This window comes from Notolabrus celidotus, chromosome 6 (genome assembly GCF_009762535.1).
Source record: "Notolabrus celidotus isolate fNotCel1 chromosome 6, fNotCel1.pri, whole genome shotgun sequence".
Taxonomy (NCBI): Eukaryota; Metazoa; Chordata; class Actinopteri; order Labriformes; family Labridae; genus Notolabrus; species Notolabrus celidotus.
In genome coordinates this window covers 38796791-38824290 of record NC_048277.1, presented here as the reverse complement: position 1 = coordinate 38824290, position 27500 = coordinate 38796791, and the positions used below count along the sequence as shown (strand labels likewise).

The window sequence follows — 27500 nt, the reverse complement described above, 5'->3', positions numbered from 1 at the left end:
GAGGTCTTTGAACGCACCTTACAGCTCCTTATCTGCAGACAGATTCCCTCAGACTTCTGCAGGATTTCTTCAACGTCCAGTTTCATGGAGAGCTCGTTGATGTGCTGAAAACAAACACACACATTGACACACACACACAGACACACACACACATGGTCAGATTATAGATCAGGTTAAACCATCACCATCATCATCATCATCATCATCATCATCCTCCCTCTCTTCCTCCTCCTCCTCCTCCTCCTCCTCCTGGGTCAGAGGACTCAGTCAGTCACCTTGAGGATCTCGTTGAAGCCGTAGTTTTCCTCCATGATCTTCTGTTTCTCGGAGTCCAGGATGGCACAGCAGACCAGCAGGTGGAAGTTTTGACAAGGCAGCCCGGTCCACATCACCTGGAGACCCGTACACAGGTGAACACAGGTGAACAGGTGAACACAGGTTAACACAGACACAGGTCAAACATGTGAGGATCATGTGACCGACCTCCCAGAGCCGCAGCACGTCCTGGAAGCTGAGCTCTCTCTTAAACCGGATCAACAGCCAGCGGAAACAGAAGTACAGGTACCCTGAATCCTGAGACTCTGAAGAGGACACACAGCACACCTGTTCAGAACCCGCCCTCAGAACACTACACAGACAGCATCAACATAGAACACACGGGGGAACGTCTACAGGTGAGGCAGGGGGGCTCGTACCAAGGTAATTCCAGAAGGACAGATCCAGCAGTCTGAGCAGAGTGCTGAGCTGGATCAGCTGAGTCTTCATCCCCTGCATCTGCTCCTCGAAGTTATGATGCTGAAACACACAGACACATGTCAGACACACAAACCTTACACACACACACACACACACACACACACACACACACACACACACACACACACACACACACACACACACACACACACACACACACACACACACACACACACCTGACAGCAGGCTGACTCTCAACACTCAGCTCACCATCTGATCCATGAAGGACACGAAGCACCAGAATGCGTCCACCTCGTTCTCCATCACATACAGGACCGGAGACAGGAGGTCACTCATACCCTGAACGTACCCTGAGGAAGAGGAGGAGGAGGAGGAGGAGGAGGAGGAGGAGAGTTAGCCTCAGATGAAAGTCTGGGTCAGGAGCAGGATGAAAGCGGACTCACCCAGGTCGAAGTCGAACATGCAGTAGGTCATGAGGATGTCGTGGAGCAGGGTCAGACCCGGGTTATCGATGCCTTCGTAGAAGCGGTTGGTTCTGTCGGTCCGGTTCACGTCTTTCTCTGATTGGACGGAGAGAGAGAGGGAGAACGTTGAACAGGTTTCATAGAGGACACACGTTAACACTCGTCCTTTCACTCTCCACGTCTCTCTCAGACTCACCGATCAGACTCTTGTAGTCTCTGAGCCGAGAGTTCCTCCTCTCCTGCTCCTCGCTCACGGACTTCCACTGCAGCTTCATCCTGAAGTACTCATCCCTGTTACCATGGAGACACACACATCAGCACCATCACAACAACCGCCACCCCCGTTACCATGGAGACTAATATATTAATAAAGCCCATCTCAAACGTGATCAATGCGAGGTCAGTCTCAGCCTCAGCCTCTACAGAGCTCTGTGACATCACGCAGATCTGTGACATCACAAAGATCTGTGACATCACACAAGTCTGTGACATCACGCAGATCTGTGACATCACAAAGATCTGTGACATCACAAAGATCTGTGACATCACACAAGTCTGTGACATCACAAAGATCTGTGACATCACGCAGATCTGTGACATCACAAAGATCTGTGACATCACGCAGATCTGTGACATCACAAAGATCTGTGACATCACACAGGTCTGTGACATCACAAAGATCTGTGACATCACGCAGATCTGTGACATCAGACAGATCTGTGACATCACAAAGATCTGTGACATCACACAGATCTGTGACATCACACAGACGTCCACAGCCTGATGAGAGACACCTGAGTGATCATGTGACACCTGGCTGACCTCAGAGCAGTGGAACCTCCAGGTGTGATGACTTCAACAAACTGACACCCACATCAGAGATCACAGGGACTCAGCGCACAGAACGGAGTGTGTGTGTGTGTGTGTGTGTGTGTGTGTGTGTGTGTGTGTGTTTGTGTGTGTGTGTGTGTGTGTGTGTGAGAGAGAGTGTGTCTGTTACGTTTTGGCTCTCTGCAGGACCTTCCTCTCCTCTAGCGTGCTCTCCCAGGGGAAATATCCCAGCAGAAACTTCCAGGCCTCCTTCCTCACCGCGTGACACAGACCCTGCAGACACACACACACACACACACACACACACACACACAGAGATACAACAAAGACATTACAATAGTATTAGTAATAATAATAAGAACAAAACACATTTTTAATATTATAATAGTTATATTAATATCAGTGATAATAATAAGACGTTGAATAAGAGATAAATGGTGAAGTGTACTTGCCCCCTTGAAGATGGCGTGTTTGAGGAGGGGGACGTTGGTCATCCTCCCCTCATGGTCCTGGTATTTGGTCCAGTCCTCCACTGACAGCGGCGCCCCCCTCGTTACCTGAGGCCGCACCCCGAGGTCGATCTGAGGAGAACACACACACACACACACACTGTTTCACTGAAACACACACACCGTTTCACTGAAACACACACACCAGCACAGTTACAGAGCAGGTGAAGTGTGGAGTCTAAGGTCCTCTCACCCTGGTGATGACCTCGAAGCCCGGCTCCTCCTGCTGGTTGATCTCCAGCCCGGGGATCACCTCTCCCAGCAGGTCGGCCACCTCCTCCGGGGGGCGCTGGTGCTGCTCCTCCGTCCCCCGGAAGGCGTCGTAGATGTAGTTTGTGACTTTGGAGAATCCGCCCAGCGTGGTGACGTAGGGGTCTTTCTTAAACTTCTGTTAAAGACAAACTGAGCGTTTCACTCTCACAATCAGGAGTCAGAGTCTATATCTATCTATATGTTGCATATAAGATCAAATAAAAGTACATAAATACAGAAAGGATGAGTTAGCATGTTCACCATCACTCAGAGGAAGAAGGAACTTCTAGTGAATATATTTATTTATATGTGTGTGTGTGTGTGTGTGTGTGTGTGTGTGTGTGTATGTGTGTGTGAGTGTGTCATACTTACCAGACCAAAGTTGTTGTCGTCCAGCAGGTTCTCGAAGGACTGAGAGAGAGCTTTGTTTGGTGTGCTGACCATCAGACACGACGCATCATCTGCAGACCTGCACACACACCAAACACACACACTGTCATCTACACACTACATGGACCTCTAACACACACTATCATCACACTGTGTGTGTGTGTGTGTGTGTGTGTGTTTCTGTAAGGGTCACACTGAGGACAAGCTGAAGAGGCTGAAGAACACAAAAACAAACAAACAATAAAAGAGAAACAAAAAATCACACGGCAAGTTAAACCTCAGGTCTGATAAGTCTGCCTCAGCCAATCAGCATGCAGACCGTCACTGTGATGTCACACCGCTGTGCGGCCGAAAATATCCGGCTGTTAATCGAGGGCTTTTATTCTGAAAGGGCTCCGATAAGAACTTTAATAACAGAGAGGAGAGACACACCGCCGACCTAATCTCAGCTCATCACACACACACACACACTCACACTCACACACTTACACACACTCACACACATACACATACACTGAGAGTGGATCTGAGGTTTGTATAAGTAAAGAGTGTTGCTGTGTTTGTCCACTAGGGGGCGCAGGGTGAACTCAGAGATGTTATTTAGAGTCTACAGAGTCCTCAGAGAAGGAGAGCTGGAGGCTGTAAGAGCCACACACCTTCACACACCTGCAGTCAGCTCTGACAGGTGTCAGGATCTCTGATCTGTACTCACTCTGTGAGCAGAGCGAACCTCCTCAGGCCGTCCAGGAACTCAGTGCTGCCGCCCTGGTGGAAGTGCAGAGGAGGCAGCGAGGAAGACTCCTTCAGTTTGAAGATGAGGAAGGTCCAACCCTCCTCCTTCACCGTCACACACCTGAGGTCGCTGATGCTGAAGCTGAACGCCCACTTGTTCCTCTCATGGCTGTGGTTCAGAGAGCCTGACAGACCGCACACAGGGATCACAAGTCACAGGTGAGACTACAGGTAACCAGGGTCACAACAGGGGAGACTACAGGTAACCAGGATCACTACAGGTGAGACTACAGGTAACCATGGTCACTACAGGGGAGACTACAGGTAACCAGGGTCACTACAGGGGAGACTACAGGTAACCAGGGTCACTACAGGTGAGACTACAGGTAACCAGGGTCACTACAGGGGAGACTACAGGTAACCAGGGTCACTACAGGTGAGACTACAGGTAACCAGGGTCACTACAGGGGAGACTACAGGTAACCAGGATCACTACAGGTGAGACTACAGGTAACCAGGGTCACTATAGGTGAGACTACAGGTAACCAGGGTCACTACAGGGGAGACTACAGGTAACCAGGGTCACTACAGGGGAGACTACAGGTAACCAGGGTCACTACAGGGGAGACTACAGGTAACCAGGGTCACTACAGGTGAGACTACAGGTAACCAGGGTCACTACAGGGGAGACTACAGGTAACCAGGATCACTACAGGTGAGACTACAGGTAACCAGGATCACTATAGGTGAGACTACAGGTAACCAGGGTCACTACAGGGGAGACTACAGGTAACCAGGGTCACTACAGGGGAGACTACAGGTAACCAGGGTCACTACAGGGGAGACTACAGGTCACCAGGGTCACTACAGGGGAGACTACAGGTAACCAGGGTCACTACAGGGGAGACTACAGGTAACCAGGGTCACTACATGGGAGACTACAGGTAACCAGGGTCACTATAGGTGAGACTACAGGTAACCAGGGTCACTACAGGGGAGACTACAGGTAACCAGGGTCACTACAGGGGAGACTACAGGTAACCAGGGTCACTACAGGTGAGACTACAGGTAACCAGGATCACTACAGGTGAGACTACAGGTAACCAGGGTCACTACAGGGGAGACTACAGGTAACCAGGGTCACTACATGGGAGACTACAGGTAACCAGGGTCACTACAGGGGAGACTACAGGTAACCAGGGTCACTACAGGTGAGACTACAGGTAACCAGGGTCACTATAGTTGAGACTACAGGTAACCAGGGTCACTACAGGGGAGACTACAGGTAACCAGGGTCACTACAGGGGAGACTACAGGTAACCAGGGTCACTACAGGGGAGACTACAGGTAACCAGGGTCACTACAGGTGAGACTACAGGTAACCAGGGTCACTACATGGGAGACTACAGGTAACCAGGATCACTACATGGGAGACTACAGGTAACCAGGGTCACTATAGTTGAGACTACAGGTAACCAGGGTCACTACAGGGGAGACTACAGGTAACCAGGGTCACTACAGGGGAGACTACAGGTAACCAGGATCACTACAGGTGAGACTACAGGTAACCAGGATCACTATAGGTGAGACTACAGGTAACCAGGGTCACTACAGGGGAGACTACAGGTAACCAGGGTCACTACAGGGGAGACTACAGGTCACCAGGGTCACTACAGGGGAGACTACAGGTAACCAGGGTCACTACAGGGGAGACTACAGGTAACCAGGGTCACTACATGGGAGACTACAGGTAACCAGGGTCACTATAGGTGAGACTACAGGTAACCAGGGTCACTACAGGGGAGACTACAGGTAACCAGGGTCACTACAGGGGAGACTACAGGTAACCAGGGTCACTACAGGTGAGACTACAGGTAACCAGGATCACTACAGGTGAGACTACAGGTAACCAGGGTCACTACAGGGGAGACTACAGGTAACCAGGGTCACTACAGGGGAGACTACAGGTAACCAGGGTCACTACAGGGGAGACTACAGGTAACCAGGGTCACTACAGGGGAGACTACAGGTAACCAGGGTCACTACAGGGGAGACTACAGGTAACCAGGGTCACTACAGGGGAGACTACAGGTAACCAGGGTCACTACAGGGGAGACTACAGGTAACCAGGGTCACTACATGGGAGACTACAGGTAACCAGGGTCACTACAGGTGAGACTACAGGTAACCAGGGTCACTAGAGGGGAGACTACAGGTAACCAGGGTCACTACAGGGGAGACTACAGGTAACCAGGGTCACTACAGGGGACACTACAGGTAACCACGGTCACTACAGGGGAGACTACAGGTAACCAGGGTCACTACAGGTGAGACTACAGGTAACCAGGGTCACTACAGGGGAGACTACAGGTAACAGGCTCACCCTCTCCATTGGTGCAGGCTCTCTTCTTGAAGGACACAGCGTTGATCATGTCCCACTCGGTCTCGTAGCTCTGCTGCGTCTCTAACAGCTGATTGGAACGCTCACCTGAGCTCTGAGTCCACTCCACCACCGAGCTCGAGTCCTGATGATCAATAACATCATTAATAATCATGAGGACGTACATGTGTGTCAGAACGAGAGCTCAGAATCTACCTGTGTCAGACTGGGACTCTGCTGCCCCCTGCTGGACTGATGTGATTACATGATATGTTTAGCCCCTCCCCCTACAGGTAATGAACCCTTAGTTACAGCCAGGATGAGCTTCCTGCTGTCATCAGCTGGAGCAGAACCAGCTGCAGACTCTGGAGGGACCTGGTCCTGATCAGATCTTGTGTGTGATCGTGTTAGAGTCTGCAGACTCTGGAGGGACCTGGTCCTGATCAGATCTAGATCGTGTTAGAGTCTGCAGACCTTGTGTGTTAACGTTGTTCCATGAAGGATGTTCTGCTCTGACGTGTAATCCCATAAACACAGGAAACAAACCTTTCCGGCACACAGCATGTTGGTAGAGTCCACCGAGTCCTCCTGAGGTCTGTACTCCACCACGATCTCTGCATCCTGACCCAGAGGAGACACAGCACACATCATGAAGCGGTCTTTAGTTCCTGACCTGAGCTCTGAGAGCAGCAGAGACTCATGTTTTACCTTGTCAACAATCCGCAGAGATCCTGACACGAGTAAGTCCTGATCCACGCCCTCATCAGTGCTCGGGTGGATGAAGACTCCTTCGTGTTCAAACAGAACCTGAGAGATGGGCGAGACATTCACACCTTTACTGAAGAGGACTCATCTTAGTCCTCCACACATCAGCTCCTCTTCCTCCTCTTCTTTGACCTGGGGTTTAAAGCTGCGCCCCGTGTACCCCTCTCTGTCTCTCTCTAACCCTGAAACATTTAATCTCATAAACATGATGATCCTGAAAGATTCAGATCTAAATCTTAAATCATTAAAACAAACCGACGAGTGAAATAAGAACACTCGTATTAAAGGAAGGTCTGTACTCTTTACAGTCTGATTTCAACACAATCAGACCTGCAGGGTCAGACCTGAGGGGTGAGACCTGAGGGGTCAGACCTGAGTGGTCAAACCTGAGAGGTCAAACCTGAGGGGTGAGACCTGAGGGGTGAAACCTGAGAGGTGAGACCTGAGGGGTGAGACCTGAGGGGTGAAACCTGAGGGGTGAAACCTGAGGGGTCAGACCTGAGGGGTAACACCTGAGGGGTCAGACCTGAGGGGTCAGACCTGAGTGGTCAAACCTGAGAAGTCAAACCTAAGGTTGAGACCTGAGGGGTCAGACTGGGTGAGCGAGGCCTCAGGTGTTCCTGTGGACTCAGAGCTTCTTCTGCTTCTGTTATCACTGTGGAGCTCAGCTGTGCTTACTGAACTCTGTTTACACCTGCAACAGGAAGTGACGTCATGATGTTGTTTACCTCAAAAAGACGGAAGTAAACCAAAGAGACAAACAAACTGAGTCCATCAGCACTCACCTGTGTGTGTGTGTGTGTGTGTGTGTGTGTGTGTGTGTGTGTGTGCGTGCGTGCGTGTGTGAGGCCCAGCTGTCAACAACAGACAGCTAGCTTGTCTGGACGCTGATGCTAACAGTTAGTCCGTCACTGAAGAGTCCACCTGGTCCACCCGGTCCACCGGGCAGGTGGACTGGTCTTTCAGGTTTCTCTCAGCAGACTCAGGTGCTGTGTGGACCTGTGCTCGTGCTCGTGCTCTAAACTCATGATGTGGAAGTGACTGCAGCACAGTTAGCACAGCTAGCACAGCGGCTAACGCTGGCTAACTTGGGCTAACTGATTAGCTGGTGAGCTAGCTGCTCGGCGGTAGACCGGAAGTTGTTCTCTTGGTTGTTAAACGTGTTTAAAGTTCCTCCCGGAACGTTTTCAGGTAAATATCAACATGTTTTACCTGCACCGAACAATCCGCCGCCATGTCGCCGCTCCGCTCTGCTGACGTCATCAGCTCACGTGCCTGTCAGCCACCAAAACAAAACTGACAACTCAGCTTCCGGTGCAGAGCTCTGCGCCTGCGCAGTGTATGCTCGAACAAGGACAAAAGTCTGACGTCAGATCCTGTAGTTTAAATCTTCACGTTCTTTCTTTTATACCAAATATTATTACATTATTAGGGTTATTATTATTATTATATAATATGAATGATGTTATATTGATTATATTTAATATAAAATCATTAATATTATCATATAATATTAATTATATTCATACTTAATATAATAAATATGTCAGGCAGGGTCGATTCTTCAGGAACATTTCATTTAAATTCAAACTTTATTTCAGACTCACATAAAAAGACAAAATAAAGATTCTGAAAACACACTTTAAACATTCAGACTTTACATTAAACATATAAGAAATCTTTAAACACAGAGAAAAATAATAAAAATACTTCTCTCCTAAAAAGAGATGACTCAGCGGGCCTCTCCACAGCTGGGATTTGAAGTTCCAAGTCTTATTTGGACAGAACATAGACCACGGCTATTCAAGTAAATATTTGGTCGGGCCAGAGTTTCATACTAAGGACATGAGCTGGGCCGGACATCTTTAGCAGACAGTGAGCAAAGTTAACCATTTAAAAGAAAAACAAATAGATAAGATAACAAACACACTGGATGTTTATTAACATATTGACAAATCCAAAAGGGCACAAACACAATAAAAGAGCAGCACTTGTCAGCGTTAGTAAAAGATGTTTTTATTTCAGTCACATTCACTCAGCAGTTGCTTTCAGGCCGCTAATTGAATAGGGCTGACATAGACCATCCCACTCACAGAGAGGTCACGAGGAACGTATTTACTCCTCTCAAACATTTCACCTGCTCTGCTTCAGATCAGTTTATTTAAACTCTCACAGCATCACCTCTCTGCTCGACTTGACTTGACTAATAAACATGACTAATAAACATGAAAAACAGCGCCTAGTGCTTCCAGCACATAAGGCCTCAAAATCACTAGCTGGACTCTTCTCTTCTGTTGCCCCTAAATGGTGGAATGAACTTGCCAACTCCATTCGATCTGCAGAGTCCCTCTCTACTTTCAAAAGACAGCTGAAGACCCAGCACTTGGTACTTTGGTCATTATTGTGGTGATGTTAATTGTTGATGATGATAATGGAAGGTCTTAAATGGTTTGGTTGCTTCATTGTAGATGTTCCTTATTTACTTTGTGCATTGCCTTTACACTGCTTGGCAGTACCTGAACCCAAATGGACCTGAAGCTCTTTGTTACTCTTACTGATCTTGTTTCCTCTTGTCTAGATCTTTGCTTGTGTTGTTCTTGTTCTTGCATGTACGTCGCTTCGGATAAAAGCGTCTGCTAAATGACATTGTAACATTGTAACAATGATCTCATAAAAACATCATGAAGAAAGGCTTAAAAAAAACTTATATGTAAACATGTTTATTTATTCATTTCTACCTGATATTATTCATATTATATCATGAGTTCTGTTTTCATAAAAGGATCCTGTGGGAGTATTTTAATGTTTGAACCATAGACTGTATAAAATATAAGTATATATATATATATATATATATATATATATATATATATATATATATACACAGGGTGGGCCAGAAAGATTTACCCATCGTTTTTCCCACACTATTCAAAAATGCTTGCAGACAAACAAAACACACTTTGAACACAGTTTCTATACTTTATTGTCAGCCACCAAAAAAATGTACATCTCAATATGGCCACCCTTTGCCTTGATCATAGCCTGGAGACGACTTGGAAAAGCCTGGCATGAGCGCCGCACTGTCTCTGCATCAAGTTTTGACCATGACTTCATCAAAGCTTCCCTCAAAGCGGTGACACTGCTGTGAGATACTCTTGAGACCTCCCTCTCCAGGATAGACCAGATTGCAAAGTCCATAGGATTGATGTCTGGACTTGACGGAGGCCACATGTTCTTGTCCCAGAAGCCAGAAAAATGTTGCTTGCACCAGGCCTGTGTGACATTGGATGTGTGAGCGGGTGCACCATCTTGTGTGAAGATATACTTGATTCCAAATGCATTGGTACACCGTGGCAACACTTTTTCTTCAAGCATTTGAAGGTAGACCTGGCTGTTCACTTTCACACCCTCCTCAATGAAGACCAAAGGAGACTTCGAGCCATCAGATGCAACAGCAGCCCACACCATGACTCCAGCTGGCTTCTGACGCCAAAAATGGGTTCTGCAGCCTTCGGGAAGGTGCTGAGCACTACTTGCATAAAGCCTGTCATTCTGGGAATTGACCACAGCCTGAACGGTGAAGATCTTCTCATCAGACCAAACCAGGACTTTGTCTGTGGCACTCTGGATCTCCTGCAGCATCCTTTTCCCCGTCAAGCCTTTTTTTCTTTGAAGCAGCTGAAATCAGTTGTCTGCGTTGCATTTTGAGTGCTTTCAGTCTGAGATCCTGTTTGACAATTCTTCTCAGTGAAGTTCTTGAGATTTTCACTTCCTTCGCTGTTGCCCTCATGCTCCTGCGAGGATTCCTTTGGATTCTCTTCTTCACCATCTCAACAACTCTTTTGGTGCGAACTGAACGTTTTCTTCCAGGAATTGTCTTGATGGTGGTCTTGCCAGTCTCCTTGTATCTTTTCATGATGTTGTAGACAGTCTTGCGACAAACATTCACCTTTTTCATGATTTGCTTTATTGTCAGTTCAGCCTCCTTCAAGGCCACAATCTGGTCGCGCTTATCTTTCGATGCCATACTCAACACTCATTAGGAGTAAACAAATGAACTCAGGTATCTTAAAAGATATGGCTCTTGAGAGAAACTATACAACATTTTGAGCTTCTAGGACAAAAGCTAAGGAAATATGATAGAAATGTATGATGGGTAAATCTTTCTGGCCCACCTGGTATATACAGTATATATATATATATATATATATATATATATATATATATATATATATATATATATACATATATACATATATATATATATATATATATATGTATATATATATATATACATATACATATATATATATACATACACATATATACATATATATATATGTATATATATATAATGTTTGAACAGCTTCGTGTCCTCGTTGCTGTTTCGTCCTGTTCTCATGTGTTTGTCACGGAGACTCGTTCAATAAAGGTTTTTTAAAACCTCGTGTTGTATCGCGAGAGTTGAACGAGAGCAGGAGCTCAGCAGCAGCTAGCAGCGAGCTAGCAGCAAGCTAACCGTCTGATCAGTTCATATCACCGGAAAGAGAGACCATGAGCTGGACCCGGACCCCCCGGTGAATCCTGTACCCCCTGAGAGTCCCTTTGAGTCCTCATGGACCCAAACACGAAGACCTGTTCCCCCCCGGAGGAGGGCGAGCTCGAGGACGGAGAGATCTGCGACGATGAGGCCGAGGACAGTGTTCCGATCCGACGGGGGGAGGGGAGCAGGCCCCGCGGCGGGGCTCCAGCCCGGCCCCGGAACCCTCACCCGCACCCGGGCCTCCCTCCTCCGGACCTCCGCCTCCGGCTGCCCTACAGCCGGGGACACTTCCCCCCCATCCACCGGCAGCAGTGCGGCCCGAGCGGGCCCGAACGGCCAGACCGGCCTCCCTCTCCTCCCCCCCCGCTGCTCCCCCCTCCGGGACTCGGTCCTCATGGAGAGCCGAGCCCGAGGAGCAACTTCTGGGAGCGGAGCCACGGGGCCCTGGGCCGGTTCAGACACCGGGGCATGCCTAATGGGAGCCGGGGGAACTGGAACCGAGGGAACCGGGGGAACTTCAGAGGCCCCCCCGGCCGGTACGGACCCGGAGAGATCCACCAGAGAGAGTCCCCAAGAGGGTCCCCCCTCAGGAAGCGTATCCTTTACTGCTACATTCAATTAGTGACAGAACCAGAATCAAGGGGGGTCACCTGACAGGTAGACCTGTCCCTGACAGGGAGACCAGTCTCTGACAGGTAGACCTGTCCCTGACAGGTAGACCAGTCTCTGACAGGTAGACCTGTCCCTGACAGGGAGAGCAGTCTCTGACAGGTAGACCTGTCAGAGACTGGTCTACCTGTCCCTCACAGGTAGACCAGTCTCTGACAGGGAGACCAGTCTCTGACAGGTAGACCTGTCCCTGACAGGTAGACCAGTCTCTGACAGGTAGACCTGTCCCTGACAGGTAGACCAGACCCTGACAAGTAGATCAGTCTGTGTTTACACCTGACAGGTAGACCAGTCCCTGATAGGTAGACCAGACCCTGACAGGTATACCAGACCCTGACAGGTAGACCAGTCCCTGACAGGTAGACCAGACCCTGAAAGGTAGATCAGTCTGTGTTTACACCTGACAGGTAGACCAGTCCCTGACAGGTAGACCAGACCCTGACAGATAGACCAGACTCTTACAGATAGACCAGTTCCTGACAGGTCGATAAGTCTGTGTTTACACCTGACAGGTAGACCAGACCCTGACAGACAGACCAGACCCTGACATATAGACCAGACCTTGACAGATAGACCAGACCCTGACAGATAGACCAGACTCTTACAGGTAGACCAGTTCCTGACAGGTAGACCAGACCCTGACAGATAGACCAGACTCTTACAGATAGACCAGTTCCTGACAGGTAGATAAGTCTGTGTTTACACCTGACATGTAGACCAGACCCTGATAGGTAGATGATCAGTCTCTGTTTACACCTGACAGGTGTCCATGTGGTGTTTTTGATTCTTGACCATGTGACCTCAGAGAAACCTGCTGGGAGGACTCAGGTAAGGAAACCGGTCCACAGTGTCTCCAAAGCGGACTCTGTGGTGGACGAGTCCTTCGAAGACCTGCTCTCTAAGTATAAACAGATCCAGCTGGAGCTCGAGTGCATTCGCAAAGAGGAGTCCTTGGTTCTTGATCCTGAGGCGTCCCCCGTCAGAGACCACATATCAAACACTGCCAGTATTACAGAGACCAAACCAGACCCAGACCCAGCAGGACCAGAGGAACCGTCTGACTTGGACTCGGCTGACAAGAAAGTGTTCCAGGCGTTCAACATCAAACCGCTCCGTCAGAAACTCCCCACCCCCTCAGACCTGGACCAGCTGAGGAAGCAGTGGGCGGAGCAACACAAAGCAGGAGGCGGGGCCGAGAAGGAGGGTGAGCAGGGGGCGGGGCTTCAGGGTGTCTCAGTGATGATGATGATTTATGATTATTCCTGTTCTTTGAGAGATCAGATTCAGAGAGCGTTAGATCAGACTCACCTGAGGAACAAAGACCAGGTGGATCCAGATCTGTTAGTCTGGATCCAAAGACCAGGTGGATCCAGACCTGTTAGTCTGGCATGTCTAAGGTTACCTGTGTGTGTCTGCAGGTGAAGAAGAGGAGGCAGCAGAGGGAGAGCAGAGAGTGGAGGAAGAGACAGAGGAGACGAGGAAGACAAGTCCGTGTATTAGAGAGCCCAACCAGGACTCCACCGTCCCCCCAGACAAGGTGAGTCCACGTCAGGACCACAATGGCTCTGAGCAGACACAAACACACGACATGTTACCTGACAGTGTGTGTGTGTGTGTGTGTGTGTGTGTGTGTGTTCAGTGTGTGTGTTGTGATAAGCTGGTGGAGGAGAAGAAGAAGACGAGTCCGTGTGTTGGAGAGACGTCCGCCTCCAACGATGACACCGTCACTCCAAACAAGGTGAGTCCACATCAGGACCGTGATGGCTCTGAACGAACACACACACACACACACACACACACACACACACACACACACACACACACACACACACGTAATGAAACATCATGTGTAACTGTGTGTGTGTGTGTGTTCAGTGTGTGTGCTGTGAAAAGTTGGAGGAGAAGAAGACGAGTCTCTGTGTCAGAGAGTCATCAGCGTCCAGCGAGGACTCGGCTGTCTCCCCAGACAAGGTGAGTCCACATCAGTCCACGTCATCAAGTTGTTCATACAGGACCACATATGATGTCATCATCTAATGTGTGTGTGTGTGTGTGTGTGTGTGTGTGTGTGTGTGTGTGTGTGTGTGTGTGTGTGTGTGTGTGTGTGTGTGTGTGTGTGTGTGTGTGTGTGCGCAGCCCCAGGTCCGGGTGGAGGAGGAGGACCTGTCGGAGCTGCAGCTGCGTCTCCTGGCTCTGCAGTCGGCGAGTAAGAAGTGGCAGCAGAAGGAGCTGCAGGTGATGAAGAGGAGCAAAGACCGGATCACCAAGGCGGTCCAAGACAAGACTACTGGACCAGGACAAACACCAGGGCCTGGACAAAAACCTGGACCAGGACAAAAATCTGGACCAGGACAAAAAACAGGGCCTGGACAAAAACCTGGACCAGGACAAAAACCTGGACCGGGACAAAAATCTGGACCGGGACAAAAATCTGGAGTAGGCCCAGGACCGGGACAGGCTCCACCCAGCAGGCAGAGAGTCACCACCCGGTCCGCCTCCTTATCCGCTGCTGCTGCTGCTGCTGCAGAGCGGAGCAGAACCAGGTCCAAACCTCTTACTGACAGAGACCGTGACAGAACCAAGACCAGTGGGCCCAGAAGTGCAGACAGGGACAGAGACAGATCCAAACCCAGTCCCAAACCCAGTCCCAAGCCCAGTCCTAAACCCAGTCCTCAAGCTGGTCCCCGAGCTGCAGCAGAGCGCGGCAGAGCTGCAGGGAAAACTCACGCAGGGAAGAAGATGATCAGTCCAGGTGAGACCAGGACCCATCAGGGACTGTGTGTGTCAGCGTGAGGTCATCGTGAGGTCATTGACCCGTGTGTGTGTGTGTGTGTGTGTGTGTGTCAGGCTCGGCGGCGAAGCAGGCGTTCAGGAAGCAGCAGGTGAGGACGTGGAAGCAGCAGAGGGAGCAGGAGGAGAAGCGATGGCAGGAGGAGGAAGAGGAGCGGCGTAAACGAGAAGACGAGATCCGCCGCATCCGAGATCTGTCCAATCAGGACGAGCAGTACAACCGCTTCATGAAGCTGGTGGGGGGGCGGAGCCGGACCAGGAGCAAGGTGAGGACCACCACACGACCCCATCATCCCTCATGCTGATAACAGCTTTGTTTGTTTGTGTATTTGTTTGTTTATTTTGATGCATCTTGGCGGGGGGTCAGGGGTCAGGGGTCAGGGGTCTGTTCAGTGAACCCGTGTCCTGTGTTTCAGTCCAGGGAGCGGGACCACAGGAAGTCTTCAGGTAAACAGGGTCTGGACTCCTCGGGGAACCTCTACCAGTACGACAACTACGACGAGGTTGCCATGGATACGGACAGCGAGCCCAGCTCACCAGGTGAGTGCAGAGGGTCACCTGTACACACACACACACACACACACACACACACACACAGACTCCTCTCTCTAACGGGCGGCGTGGCGTCCCCTCTGTGTTTCAGCGGCGTCTCCGTCCCGCCTGCCGCTCTCCGAGGACGCAGGAAGTCTCGCTCAGCTGTTCGTGAACGCCCCCCCACACTTTGGAATGGTACGCCCCCTCTGACTACCAGTTACCATGGGAACTGTTTGTTTACTTCAGTGATCCTTCAAAATAAAACAGGAAGTAGAGACAGAAACCTGTGATGCTTATATATGTGTGTGTGTGTGTGTGTGTGTGTGTGTTTCAGGACTTCTCTCAGCCCTTCCTGTCCCCCCTGGTCTCTGGTGCTCCTCCCCCCCTTCCCCCCTCTCCCCCCTCCCCCTGACGATCTGGAGCCTCCTCCCAAACCTCCGTTTGCTGATGAAGAGGAGGAGGAGGAGATGCTGCTGAGGGAGACGTGTCTGATGTCCATGGCCAACAAGAGAGTCCCATTCGCTGAGGTCAGTGTAACACGGGGCTCTAAGGGACGGACTCCCTGCAGGACCTCTAGTGGACACTGGAGGAACTGCAGGTCTGGGTTCTCCCCACAGAAGCCGATACAGTCAGGCTGCAGTACCAGAGTGTGAGCAGCAGGGGGCGCTGTAGTAAACATCTCTCTCTGTCAGCAGGAGACCAGCTCCAGTGCTCCTCCGTCCCCCGGTGGTCCGCCTCCCGTAGGGGTCCAGGCCCCCCCCAGAGGAAACCTGAGCACCGTCAGTCTGAACACGGTGCCCCCAACACGGACCAACAAGTTCACCAGGGGACACCCCAACAACAGAGCGCCCCTGGTGGTGAGGAGGACACACCGATCCTTTATACCGTTTACCTGTCTGTCCCACCTGTCTGTCTCACCTGTCTGTCCCACTTGTCTGTCTCACCTGTCTGTCTCACCTGTCTGTCCCACCTGTCTGTCTCACCTGTCTGTCTCACCTGTCTGTCCCACCTGTCTGTCTCACTTTTCTGTCTCACCTGTCTGTCTCACCTGTCTGTCCCACCTGTCTGTCTCACCTGTCTGTCCCACCTGTGTGTCCCACCTGTCTGTCTCACCTGCTTGTCTCACCTGTCTGTCTCACCTGTCCTGTCTCACCTGCGTGTCTGCAGCTTCCTCGCCATAAGTCCGTGGTGGTCTCTCTGGTGGACTCTGATGACAGCGACTCGGACCCGGACCCTGGCAGCTCCTCTCAGTCTGCGTTTGGAGGTCTGGAGTTTATGATCAAAGAGGCTCGCAGGACGGTGGAGGTGAGTTCAGACCTACAGCAGCTGGTCTGGTTGAGACCTGCTCCTCAGGTGAGCATGTGGTCTCCTCAGGTCCCACAGCCTGACCCGTCTCTGTGTTTCAGGCAGCAAAGCCCAAAGCAGCTTCAGGATCAGAGAAGGAGAACAACCCTCTCCGGACTCCGGAGGCTCTGCCCGAGAACAAGAAGGCGGAGTACCGTCTGCTCAGAGAGGAGATCAACAGGTAGAGACCCTCAGGTGTGAGGGACACACTGATGACTCATCATTCACCTGAGTGAGTGTAACACCTGTCTGTCCCTCAGCAGGGAGAAACAGAGGCTGCTGAAGGACCTCAGCACCGGACCCCGAGCAGCTGACCCGGGGACCGATCCATCTCTGAGGTCTGCTGCAGAGCTGAGACTGAGCGAGGCCGAGCAGAGGCTCAACAAACACAGGTAAACAACAACAAACACAGGCTCAACAAACACAGGTAAACAACAACAAACAGGCTCAACAAACACAGGTAAACAACAACAAACACAGGTAAACAACAACACACAGGGTAAACAAACACAGGTAAACAACAACACACAGGGTAAACAAACACAGGTAAACAACAACAAACAGGGTAAACAAACACAGGTAAACAACAACAAACACAGGTAAACAACAACAGAGTAAACAAACACAGGTAAACAACAACAAACAGGGTAAACAAACACAGGTAAACAACAACACACAGAGTAAACAAACACAGGTAAACAACAACAAACAGGGTAAACAAACACAGGTAAACAACAACAAACAGGGTAAACAAACACAGGTAAACAACAACAAACAGGGTAAACAACAACAAACAGGGTAAACAAACACAGGTAAACAACAACACACAGGGTAAACAAACACAGGTAAACAACAACAAACAGGGTAAACAAACACAGGTAAACAACAACAAACAGGGTAAACAAACACAGGTAAACAACAACAAACAGGCTCAACAAACACAGGTAAACAACAACAAACAGGCTCAACAAACACAGGTAAACAACAACAAACAGGGTAAACAAACACAGGTGAACAACAACAAACAGGGCAAACAAACATGTAAATAACAACAGAGTAAACAAACAGGTGTGTGTCTGCCTGAGTTAACCCCTCCCTCCCTGTGTGGATCAGAGAGCTGCTGCAGAGGGACGAGGCCGTGCTCAGACACCTCCTCCAGCAGGAGCTGAAGAAGAGAGAGTCTCTGAAGGCGGCCGAGGGGAAGGTGCTGAGACTCAGGGAGCAGCTGCAGGCGTCAGAGAAGATCGTCAGCGCCAACAGGACTCTGCTGAAGAAGCTGCAGGAGCAGGTGAGAGGAGCTACACCAAGCAGGTCTGAGGTCAGCTGTTCACAGACACATGAGCCTCAGTATGTCCTGACAGCAGAGTTTAAACGTAAACAGGAAATCAGTTCTGACATCCAGGGATTCAGCATCAGAGGCAACAGGCCGTCTGCACAGGGTCAGAGGCAACAGGCCGTCTGCACAGGGTCAGAGGCAACAGGCCGTCTGCACAGGGTCAGAGGCAACAGGCCGTCTGCACAGCGTCAGAGGCAACAGGCCGTCTGCACAGCGTCAGAGGCAACAGGCCGTCTGCACAGCGTCAGAGGCAACAGGCCGTCTGCACAGGGTCAGAGGCAACAGGCCGTCTGCACAGGGTCAGAGGCAACAGGCCGTCTGCACAGGGTCAGAGGCAACAGGCCGTCTGCACAGCGTCAGAGGCAACAGGCCGTCTGCACAGCGTCAGAGGCAACAGGCCGTCTGCACAGTGTCAGAGGCAACAGGCCGTCTGCACAGGGTCAGAGGCAACAGGCCGTCTGCACAGGGTCGGAGGCAACAGGCCGTCTGCACAGGGTCAGAGGCAACAGGCCGTCTGCACAGGGTCAGAGGCAACAGGCCGTCTGCACAGGGTCAGAGGCAACAGGCCGTCTGCACAGGGTCAAAGGCAACAGGCCGTCTGCACAGGGTCAGAGGCAACAGGCCGTCTGCACAGGGTCAGAGGCAACAGGCCGTCTGCACAGGGTCAGAGGCAACAGGCCGTCTGCACAGGGTCAGAGGCAACAGGCCGTCTGCACAGGGTCAGAGGCAACAGGCCGTCTGCACAGCGTCAGAGGCAACAGGCCGTCTGCACAGCGTCAGAGGCAACAGGCCGTCTGCACAGGGTCAGAGGCAACAGGCCGTCTGCACAGCGTCAGAGGCAACAGGCCGTCTGCACAGCGTCAGAGGCAACAGGCCGTCTGCACAGGGTCAGAGGCAACAGGCCGTCTGCACAGCGTCAGAGGCAACAGGCCGTCTGCACAGGGTCAGAGGCAACAGGCCGTCTGCACAGGGTCAGAGTCAAACACTCCAGATACACACGTTAAACTCTCTGAGTCTCTATGAAGACCTGCAGCAGGTTAACCCTCTGATCAAGAGCCATCTGAAGGATCTGATCAGGTCACAGTTCATACTATACTCCGTGTGACGTGTTTACCTGTGTCTCAGGTGCACCGTGTGGAACACCGGGTGTCCCTGAAGAAGGGTGTAGCTGTGCGGCTGGAGCAGGAGCTGGCTCATGCTCAGCTGGCTGCAGGCCGAGGACCCAAACGCAGAGCGGACCCCAACCAGATCCTGGTGAGGACTAACTTAGCAGAGTACTCTACAAACGTACCCACCTTCACACACCTTCACACACACCTTCACACACATCTTCACACACCTTCACACACCTTCACACATCTTCACACACCTTCACACACCTTCACACACCTTCACACACACCTTCACACATCTTCACACACACCTACACACCTTCACACACACCTTCACACACCTTCACACATCTTCACACACCTTCACACACCTTCACACACCTTCACACATCTTCACACACACCTACACACACCTTCACACACCTTCACACACCTTCACACACCTTCACACACCTTCACACATCTTCACACACACCTTCACACACCTTCACACACCTTCACACATCTTCACACACACCTTCACACACCTTCACACACCTTCACACACCTTCACACATCTTCACACACCTTCACACACACCTTCACACACCTTCACACACCTTCACACATCTTCACACACACCTACACACCTTCACACACACCTTCACACACCTTCACACATCTTCACACACCTTCACACACCTTCACACACCTTCACACACCTTCACACATCTTCACACACACCTACACACCTTCACACATCTTCACACACACCTACACACACCTTCACACACCTTCACACACCTTCACACACCTTCACACACCTTCACACACCTTCACACACCTTCACACACACCTTCACACACACCTTCACACACACCTTCACACACACCTTCACACACACCTTCACACACCTTCACACACCTTCACACACACCTTCACACACACCTTCACACACCTTCTGTTTGTTGTTGTGATTATGAAGTCTGCACAGAGCTTGTAGACAGTAGTTCAGGTGTCGCTCAGGTGTGCAGCCCTCACTGACTGTCCCCCCTCCTCCCCTGCCCCCCCCCCCCTCAGCCAGGTAAGCTGCCCCGCGTGGACAGCGCCCCCCGCGGGTCGGAGCGACACTTTGCGGAGCTGATCGCTCAGAAGCAGCGCCTGCAGCAGCTGGAGTCCGAGTACGCTCTGAAGATCCAGAAACTGAAGGAGGCTCAGGCCCTGCACCACCGAGGAGTCACAGCGGACCTCCTCCCTGAGCCTCCCCTACGAGCCTCCCCCCCCCCTGAACCCCAGCCCCCTCCTCCCCCCTCCACCTTCCCCGTGCCCCAGCCCTCCCTACACGACCTCACCCAGGACAAACTCACCCTGGACAGTGAGGACCCCCCTGAGGGGGAGGACCAGGAGTCAGAGTCTGCTCCTCCAACTGCAGCTACACCTGCTGCTGCTGCTGCTGCTGCTGCTAAACCCCCCCGCAGACGCTCCCTCCGTCAGTCCAGCTGCTCCTTCACCAAACCAAACCTGGAGCAGCTCAGCTCCACCCCCGGCAAAGACGGCACCACCTCTAAGACCACCAAGACCTCCGGCAGCCCCAGCAGCTCCGCCCCTCCCATGGAGGTGTTTGCAGGTCTGGACCTGGAGGCTGTGCGGCTCAGGTACCAGCAGCAGGCCCGGCTCGGGGAGCTGCTGAGCAGAGAGCTGCACAACGTGAGAGGACGTGTGGACGACCCTCCACCTGGACAGGTACGAGGGTTCACCTACCGGTCTGCAGAGACCGTCTGAGCTGGTCTCAGTCCTGTGCTCTGATTGGCTGTAAGGGTTAGCTTGTTCCTGCTCTTCATCTGATGTGTCTCTGTTCAGGTGGTTTCCGTGGAGATCGACGCATCCACGAGCCAATCAGGGAGCAGCGAGCTGAGGCCGGTTCCCTTTGAGCCGTATCACAGCCCACTGCTGGTCTTCAGGTCGTACAGGTAGGACCCTCATCCACATACTGGACTCTAGTTCATGATCCAGGATTTCAGAGACACTAACTGTGTGTGTGTGTGTGTGTGTGTGTGTGTGTGTGTGTGTGTGTGTGTGTGTGTGTGTGTGTGTGTGTGTGTGTGTGTGTCTCAGGTTCAGTCCGTATTACAGGACGAAGGAGAAGCTTCCTCTGAGCTCGGTGACCTACAGTAACACCATCGAGCCGTCAAAGTGTTTCTGTCGCTTCGACCTCACAGGAAGCTGTAACGATGACCACTGCAGCTGGTGAGAGGACGCCCCGCTGAGTAGACTCCGCCCCCTGTGTTCACGTACACGTGTTTATATCTCTCTGTTTGTGTGTGTTTGTGTTTGTGTGTGTGTGTGTGTGTCCTCCAGGCAGCACATGAGGAACTGCACGCTGACAGGAAACCAGCTGTTCCAGGACATCCTGTCGTATAACCTGCAGCTGATTGGCTGCTCTGAGACCAGCTCGGACCAGGACGTGGGTGCAGCCACAGGTTTGTATCTTCTGCACATGCTCAGTGATCGGTTGAGGCGTGCTGCGTTCAGGTGCTCTAACCTGCTGTGTGTGTGTGTGTGTGTGTGTGTGCGTGTGTGTGTGTCTCAGAGCGCTACATGAAGAAGCTGTTTGGACCAAACAAAGACCGGATGGGCGTCGACCAGAAGGCCGTCCTGCTGGTCAGCAAAGTGAACGAGAGTAAACGTCACGGTGAGTAAGATCATCCTCCTCCTCTTCTTCCTCCTCTTCCTCATCCTCTTCCTCCTTCTCTTTCTCCTCTTCCTCTGACTCATCCTCTTCCTCCTCCTCCTCCTCTTCCTCCTCCACCTCTTCCTCCTCCTCCTTCTCCTCTTCCTCTGACTCATCCTCTTCCTCCTCCTCCTCTTCTTCCTCCTCCTCCTCCTCTTCTTCCTCCTCCTCTCACTCATCGTCTTCTTCCTCCTCCTTCTCTTCTTCCTCTTCCTCATCCTCTTCTTCCTCCTCCTTCTCTTCTTCCTCTTCCTCATCCTCTTCTTCCTCCTCCTCCTCCTCTTTCTCCTCCCCTCCCCTTCTTACTCCTCTTCCTCTCACTCATCCTCTTCTTCCTCTTCCTCTTCCTCCTCTTTCTCCTCCCCTCCCCTTCATACTCCTCCTCCTCTTCTTCTTCCTCTTCTTCCTCCTCCTCCTCCTCTTCTTCTTCCTCTTCCTCCTTCTCCTCCTCCTCTTCCTCCTCCTCCTAATCCTGAACTCTTCCTCCTCTGCAGTCCCCCCCTTCACCACCTGTAAGGACCTGAGGCGGTGGAGACCAAAGCCGTCCACTCAGAGCGTCTTCATCACCGGGGACGACAGCGAGGAAGAGTCTGCAGGGAGAGACCCGCCGGCTCGAGGGCACGGTGAGGTCGCACGCCACAGAGACCCGGCGTCCAGTCTTTATGATGACCAGGAGGGTTAGCACGAAGAGCCACAGACTGATCAGGTGTGTGTGTGTGTTTTTCTCTGTGTGTGTGTGTGTGTGTGAGAACAGAGGACGGCTCCAGGACCAACCTGTCCTCTCTGGATGTGTGTGTGACGTCAGAGGACCGGCGTTACTTCCTGAGTGAGACGGACGACCTGTGTAACCTGGAGAGCAGCGTGCTGGAGAACCCCAGAGACACCCAGCTGTGGATCAAACTGGCCTTCAGATACCTGAACCAGAGCGAGACGTGAGTCAGACCTGATGGTGGATCTGAGTGTGTGTGTGGATCTGAGTGTATGTGTGTGTGGATCTGAGTGTATGTGTGTGTGGATCTGAGTGTATGTGTGGATCTGAGTGTATGTGTGTGTGGATCCGAGTGTATGTGTGTGTGGATCTGAGTGTATGTGTGGATCTGAGTGTGTGTGTGTGTGTGGATCTGTGTGTGTGTGTGTGTGTGTGTGGATCTGAGTGTATGTGTGTGGATCTGAGTGTGTGTGTGTGGATCTGAGTGTATGTGTGTGTGGATCTGAGTGTGTGTGTGTGGATCTGAGTGTGTGTGTGTGGATCTGAGTGTATGTGTGTGTGGATCTGAGTGTATGTGTGTGGATCTGAGTGTATGTGTGTGTGGATCTGAGTGTATGTGTGTGTGGATCTGAGTGTATGTGTGTGTGGATCTGAGTGTGTGTGTGGATCTGAGTGTATGTGTGTGGATCTGAGTGTGTGTGTGTGGATCTGAGTGTGTGTGTGGATCTGAGTGTATGTGTGTGTGGATCTGAGTGTGTGTGTGTGTGGATCTGAGTGTATGTGTGTGTGGATCTGAGTGTATGTGTGTATGTGTGTGTGTGGATCTGAGTGTGTGTGTGTGTGGATCTGAGTGTATGTGTGTGTGGATCTGAGTGTATGTGTGTGTGGATCTGAGTGTGTGTGTGGATCTGAGTGTATTGGTGTGTGGATCTGAGTGTATGTGTGTGTGGATCTGAGTGGATCTGAGTGTGTGGATCTGAGTGTGTGTGTGTGGATCTGAGTGTGTCTGTGGATCTGAGTGTGTCTGAGTAGACCATGTCTAACCCGTGTGGGTCCTGCAGGTCTGCAGCAGAGTGTCTGGAGGCGGCCCTGAACACCCTGTCCCGAGCTCTGGAGAGTAACTGTGAGAACCCGGAGGTGTGGAGTCACTACCTGCTGCTGTTCTCCAGGCGGGGCAGCAGGGAGGAGGTGCAGGAGATGTGTGAGATGGCCGTGGAGCACGCGCCGGACTACAGAGTCTGGTGGAACGTACGTCTGATCACATCTCAAAGACCTGAACCCGGTCTCAGGAGGGTCTTTATCTTACCTTTATTGTGTGTGTGTCCTCCTGCAGTACCTGACCCTGGAGGTGTCGTTTGAGGGGAAGGACTACGTGTGTGAACGTCTGCTGCAGTTCCTCCTCTCCTCCTCCTCCTCCTCCTCCTCCTCCTCCTCCTCCTCCTCCTCCTCGGACAGACTCTCCTTCCAGCTGATGGAGGCGCTGCTCTACAGGGTGCAGCTCAACCTGTTCACCGGACGCATGGAGAGTGCACTTGCTATACTACAGGTACACACACACACACACACACACACACACTCACTGATCAGCTATCCCAGGTGTGAAGGTCACTCAGCTCACAGACCCCCTCCTGAGATCTGACCCCGCCCCCTCTCTCTCTGCAGGGCGCTCTGAAGTCAGCCAATGAGAGGAGTGTAGCGGATCACCTGAGCACCAGAGACCGGGCCCTGCTCTGGCTCTCCTACATCCACCTGACGGAGTTCGACCGCCTCCCCTCGAGTCTGTGTGACCCGGCGGAGTCCGGTCCGTCTCGCCTGGTCAGCACCGAGTCCTTCCTGCTGCCCTGGAGGACGCCGCAGGACGTCAGCACGCCGCCCGACATCCTCATCGCTCTCTTCCAGGGTAACAGCCGATCACGGCGAGCAGGCTTTTATTTTGAAGTGTTTCCTGTGCTGCTTTTATTCAGTGTTTTCCTCTTCCTGTGATGTCATCGTCTCAGACGCCATCCGTCAGTGCAGCGAGGAGTCGGCGTCTGACCGCCAGAGGACGCTGTCCTGCCTTCCTCTGCACACCAACCTCGTCTTCCTCCACTCGCTGCTCAGCAGGTCAGAACAAGCTAACGCTAACGCTAACCATCTGTCCTCAGGTGTGATGTGTGTCCTCAGGTGTGTTGTGTGTCCTCAGATGTGTTGTGTGTCCTCATGTGTGTTGTGTGTCCTCAGATGTGTTGTGTGTCCTCAGATGTGTTGTGTGTCCTCAGATGTGTTGTGTGTCCTCAGATGTGTTGTGTGTCCTCAGGTGTGATGTGTGTCCTCAGATGTGTTGTGTGTCCTCAGATGTGTTGTGTGTCCTCAGATGTGTTGTGTGTCCTCAGGTGTGATGTGTGTCCTCAGATGTGTTGTGTGTCCTCAGGTGTGTCGTGTGTCCTCAGATGTGTTGTGTGTTCTCAGGTGTGTTGTGTGTCCTCAGGTGTGATGTGTGTCCTCAAGTGTGTTGTGTGTCCTCAGGTGTTCTGTGTGTCCTCAGGTGTGTTGTGTGTCCTCAGGTGTGTTGTGTCCTCAGGTGTGTTGTGTCCTAAGGTGTGTTGTGTGTCCTCATGTGTGTCATGTGTCCTCAGATGTGTTGTGTGTCCTCATGTGTGTTGTGTGTCCTCAGGTGTGTTGTGTGTCCTCAGGTGTGATGTGTGTCCTCAGATGTGTTGTGTCCTCAGGTGTGATGTGTGTCCTCAGGTGTGTCGTGTGTCCTCAGATGTGTTGTGTGTCCTCATGTGTGTTGTGTGTCCTCAGGTGTGTTGTGTGTCCTCAGGTGTGTTGTGTGTCCTCAGATGTGTTGTGTGTCCTCATGTGTGTTGTGTGTCCTCAGATGTGTTGTGTGTCCTCAGATGTGTTGTGTGTCCTCAGATGTGTTGTGTGTCCTCAGATGTGTTGTGTGTCCTCAGATGTGTTGTGTGTCCTCAGGTGTGTTGTGTGTTCTCAGGTATGATGTGTGTCCTCAGATGTGTTGTGTGTCCTCAGGTGTGATGTGTGTCCTCAGATGTGTTGTGTGTTCTCAGATGTGTTGTGTGTTCTCAGGTGTGTTGTGTGTCCTCAGGTGTGTTGTGTGTCCTCATGTGTGTTGTGTGTTGTGTGTCCTCATGTGTGTTGTGTGTCCTCAGGTGTGTTGTGTGTCCTCATGTGTGTTGTGTGTCCTCATGTGTGATGTGTGTCCTCAGGTGTGATGTGTGTCCTCAGGTGTGTTGTGTGTCCTCAGGTGTGTGGTGTGTCCTCAGGTGTGTTGTGTGTCCTCAGGTGTGTTGTGTGTCCTCAGGTGTGTTGTATGTCCTCAGGTGTGTTGTGTGTCCTCAGGTGTGTTGTGTGTCCTCAGGTGTTCTGTGTCCTCAGATGTGTTGTGTCCTCAGGTGTGTTGTGTGTCCTCAGGTGTGTTGTGTGTCCTCAGGTGTGTTGTGTGTCCTCAGGTGTGTTGTGTGTTCTCAGATGTGATGTGTGTCCTCAGGTGTGTTGTGTGTCCTCAGGTATGTTGTATTGTATGTCCTCAGGTGTGTTGTGTGTCCTCAGGTGTGTGGTGTGTCCTCAGGTGTGTGGTGTGTCCTCAGGTGTGTTGTGTCCTCAGGTGTGTTGTGTCCTAAGGTGTGTTGTATGTCCTCAGGTGTGTTGTGTGTCCTCAGGTGTGATGTGTGTCCTCAGATGTGTTGTGTCCTCAGGTGTGATGTGTGTCCTCAGGTGTGTCGTGTGTCCTCAGGTGTGTTGTGTGTCCTCATGTGTGTCATGTGTCCTCAGATGTGTTGTGTGTCCTCATGTGTGTCATGTGTCCTCAGGTGTGTTGTGTGTCCTCAGGTGTGATGTGTGTCCTCAGATGTGTTGTGTCCTCAGGTGTGATGTGTGTCCTCAGGTGTGTCGTGTGTCCTCAGGTGTGTTGTGTGTCCTCATGTGTGTTGTGTGTCCTCAGATGTGTTGTGTGTCCTCATGTGTGTTGTGTGTCCTCAGGTGTGTTGTGTGTCCTCAGGTGTGATGTGTGTCCTCAGATGTGTTGTGTCCTCAGGTGTGATGTGTGTCCTCAGGTGTGTCGTGTGTCCTCAGATGTGTTGTGTGTCCTCATGTGTGTTGTGTGTCCTCAGGTGTGTTGTGTGTCCTCAGGTGTGATGTGTGTCCTCAGGTGTGTTGTGTGTCCTCAGGTGTGTTGTGTGTCCTCATGTGTGTTGTGTGTCCTCAGGTGTGTTGTGTGTCCTCAGATGTGTTGTGTCCTCAGGTGTGTTGTGTGTCCTCAGGTGTGTTGTGTGTCTTCAGGTGTGACGTGTGTCCTCATGTGTGTTGTGTGTCCTCAGGTGTGTTGTGTCCTCAGGTGTGTTGTGTGTCCTCAGATGTGTTGTGTGTCCTCAGATGTGTTGTGTGTCCTCAGGTGTGTTGTGTGTCCTCATGTGTGTTGTGTGTCTTCAGGTGTGTTGTGTGTCCTCAGGTGTGATGTGTGTCCTCAGGTGTGTTGTGTGTCCTCAGGTGTGATGTCTGTCCTCAGGTGTGATGTGTGTCCTCAGGTGTGTTGTGTGTCCTCATGTGTGTTGTGTGTCCTCAGGTGTGTGGTGTGTCCTCAGGTGTGTTGTGTCCTCAGGTGTGTTGTGTGTCCTCAGATGTGATGTGTGTCCTCAGGTGTGATGTGTGTCCTCAGGTGTGTTGTGTGTCCTCATGTGTGTTGTGTGTCCTCATGTGTGTTGTGTGCCCTCA

At 51.5% G+C, this 27500-nt stretch overlaps 2 protein-coding genes across 2 annotated transcripts in view; one reads left to right on the top strand and one right to left on the bottom strand.

Annotated features, from left to right (window-relative positions):
- Positions 1-8378, bottom strand: part of tbc1d15 (TBC1 domain family, member 15) — a 9431-nt gene extending 1053 nt beyond the window's left edge. The window contains exons 1-16 of the mRNA XM_034686381.1: positions 8253-8378; positions 6984-7082; positions 6822-6896; positions 6279-6420; positions 3876-4080; positions 3146-3242; positions 2715-2909; positions 2465-2593; positions 2182-2285; positions 1378-1472; positions 1161-1277; positions 967-1067; positions 696-795; positions 484-581; positions 276-392; positions 18-104 (exon numbers count right to left, since the gene is read on the bottom strand). Of these exons, the coding sequence (XP_034542272.1) occupies positions 18-104; positions 276-392; positions 484-581; positions 696-795; positions 967-1067; positions 1161-1277; positions 1378-1472; positions 2182-2285; positions 2465-2593; positions 2715-2909; positions 3146-3242; positions 3876-4080; positions 6279-6420; positions 6822-6896; positions 6984-7082; positions 8253-8303 (1812 nt within the window). The 5' untranslated portion in view covers positions 8304-8378. The remainder of the gene's footprint in view (positions 1-17; positions 105-275; positions 393-483; positions 582-695; positions 796-966; positions 1068-1160; positions 1278-1377; positions 1473-2181; positions 2286-2464; positions 2594-2714; positions 2910-3145; positions 3243-3875; positions 4081-6278; positions 6421-6821; positions 6897-6983; positions 7083-8252) is intronic.
- A 3107-nt stretch (positions 8379-11485) lies between these two features.
- LOC117814204 (zinc finger C3H1 domain-containing protein-like) overlaps positions 11486-27500 on the top strand; it is a 19834-nt gene continuing 3819 nt past the window's right edge. The window contains 28 exon segments of the mRNA XM_034685390.1: positions 11486-12178; positions 13058-13456; positions 13671-13789; positions 13892-13990; positions 14128-14223; positions 14389-15004; positions 15100-15308; positions 15459-15582; positions 15686-15771; positions 15911-15964; positions 15966-16103; positions 16272-16433; positions 16744-16881; positions 16983-17101; positions 17181-17312; positions 18034-18208; positions 19382-19510; positions 20428-21090; positions 21208-21317; positions 21463-21594; positions 21706-21827; positions 21938-22039; positions 22573-22701; positions 22833-23010; positions 23849-24035; positions 24121-24333; positions 24450-24687; positions 24785-24890. Of these exon segments, the coding sequence (XP_034541281.1) occupies positions 11656-12178; positions 13058-13456; positions 13671-13789; positions 13892-13990; positions 14128-14223; positions 14389-15004; positions 15100-15308; positions 15459-15582; positions 15686-15771; positions 15911-15964; positions 15966-16103; positions 16272-16433; positions 16744-16881; positions 16983-17101; positions 17181-17312; positions 18034-18208; positions 19382-19510; positions 20428-21090; positions 21208-21317; positions 21463-21594; positions 21706-21827; positions 21938-22039; positions 22573-22701; positions 22833-23010; positions 23849-24035; positions 24121-24333; positions 24450-24687; positions 24785-24890 (5498 nt within the window). The 5' untranslated portion in view covers positions 11486-11655.